General features: G+C 55.6%; 1 protein-coding gene across 1 annotated transcript in view; it reads right to left on the reverse strand.

Moving 5' to 3' along the window:
* The window catches only part of LOC106899984 (olfactory receptor 14A16-like), a 2,293-nt gene extending 1,830 nt beyond the window's left edge, over positions 1-463 (reverse strand). Inside the window, exon 1 of the mRNA XM_014961935.1 lies at positions 152-463. Coding sequence (XP_014817421.1) covers positions 152-445 — 294 coding nt within the window. The 5' untranslated portion in view covers positions 446-463. The remainder of the gene's footprint in view (positions 1-151) is intronic.
* Between the last annotated feature and the right edge of the window lie 789 nt (positions 464-1,252).

The raw sequence follows: 1,252 nt of genomic DNA on the forward strand, positions 1-1,252 counted from the left end.
TGCCCCAGGCAGCTGCTGCCATGTGGACACAAGCTCTGCTGCCCAGGAGGGTCCCGTAGTGCAGGGGTTTGCAGATGGCAACGTAGCGGTCATAGGACATGATTGTCAGAAGAAAAAACTCTGCTCCAAGGAAGAAGAAAAGCAGAAAGACCTGGGCAGCACATCCTGAGAAGGAGATGTGCCTTGTGTCCCAGAGGGAATTGGCCATGGCTTTGGGGACAGTGGTGGAGATGGAGCCCAGGTCAAGAACAGAGAGGTTGAGGAGGAAGAAGTACATGGGGGTGTGGAGGCGGTGGTCACAGGCGATGGTGGTGATGATGAGTGCGTTGCCCAGGAGGGCAGCCAGGTAGATGCCCAGGAAGAGGCAGAAGTGCAAGAGCTGCAGCTCCCGTGTGTCTGCGAATGCCAGGAGGAGGAATTCAGTGATGGAGCTGCTGTTGGACATTTGCTGCCTCTGGGAATGGGGACCTGCTCAGAGACAAAAATACCATGAGTGAGTGAGTAGAGACTTCTCCAAGCAAAGTCAATCCATGTCTCGAGGACTCTGCCCCTGCTGCACACACCCCTTTTCTTCTTCCAGGAGACCTTCTTCAGCTCCGTTCCATGAGCTCTGCTTGGTGCTGGCCAAGTGTCTCATGAGGAGCAGGGTCTCTGTGTGCCGGCTGCTGAGGAGCCAGCACTGCCCTTCAGCAGTGGGGTCATGGGACCAGTGAGGGCAGGGGCCAGTCCCAGTGGTTGACTTTGTGGGATGAAGTTGCCCCTAATGCAAAAAGGCCTGTCAGTATTTGCACTCCCTCTGCAAAGGAACTGGGGTGGCAGAAGGCAGTGTCAGAGGTTTGGGGTTGTTCACAGCTCGCCCCATCTCACCTGGAGAGTGTTCTTGGATGTCAGAAGCTCTCAGTATTTCTGCTGCACTCAGGGAGAGCAGGGAGAGTCCTGCGAGGCAAGAGGATTGCCTGGGGCTTGGGGGAGCTGATTTGTCCCTCTTTCTTGTTCCCACCTGACAAGGGCTTGCACCTTCATGAGATGGAGGGCAATCACGGTAAATGTCTCACCCTTTCCCAAGGTCTCAGCACCCCACTTCCAGCCAAGGACACACAGGGCTCATTTCACCAACCCAACAGCATTTCCTCAGACACAGAGTCTCTCTGTGTCTCTGTGGGGCTTTCAGATAACACAGTGCTGCTGCGGGACAGGTTTGCATCCTGCAGGACAGCTCACAGCTTGGATGGACACCCCAGTGAGATACCCC

The sequence above is a fragment of the Calidris pugnax genome, unplaced genomic scaffold, assembly GCF_001431845.1.
Source record: "Calidris pugnax isolate Ruff unplaced genomic scaffold, ASM143184v1 scaffold750, whole genome shotgun sequence".
In the NCBI taxonomy this organism is placed as follows: Eukaryota; Metazoa; Chordata; class Aves; order Charadriiformes; family Scolopacidae; genus Calidris; species Calidris pugnax.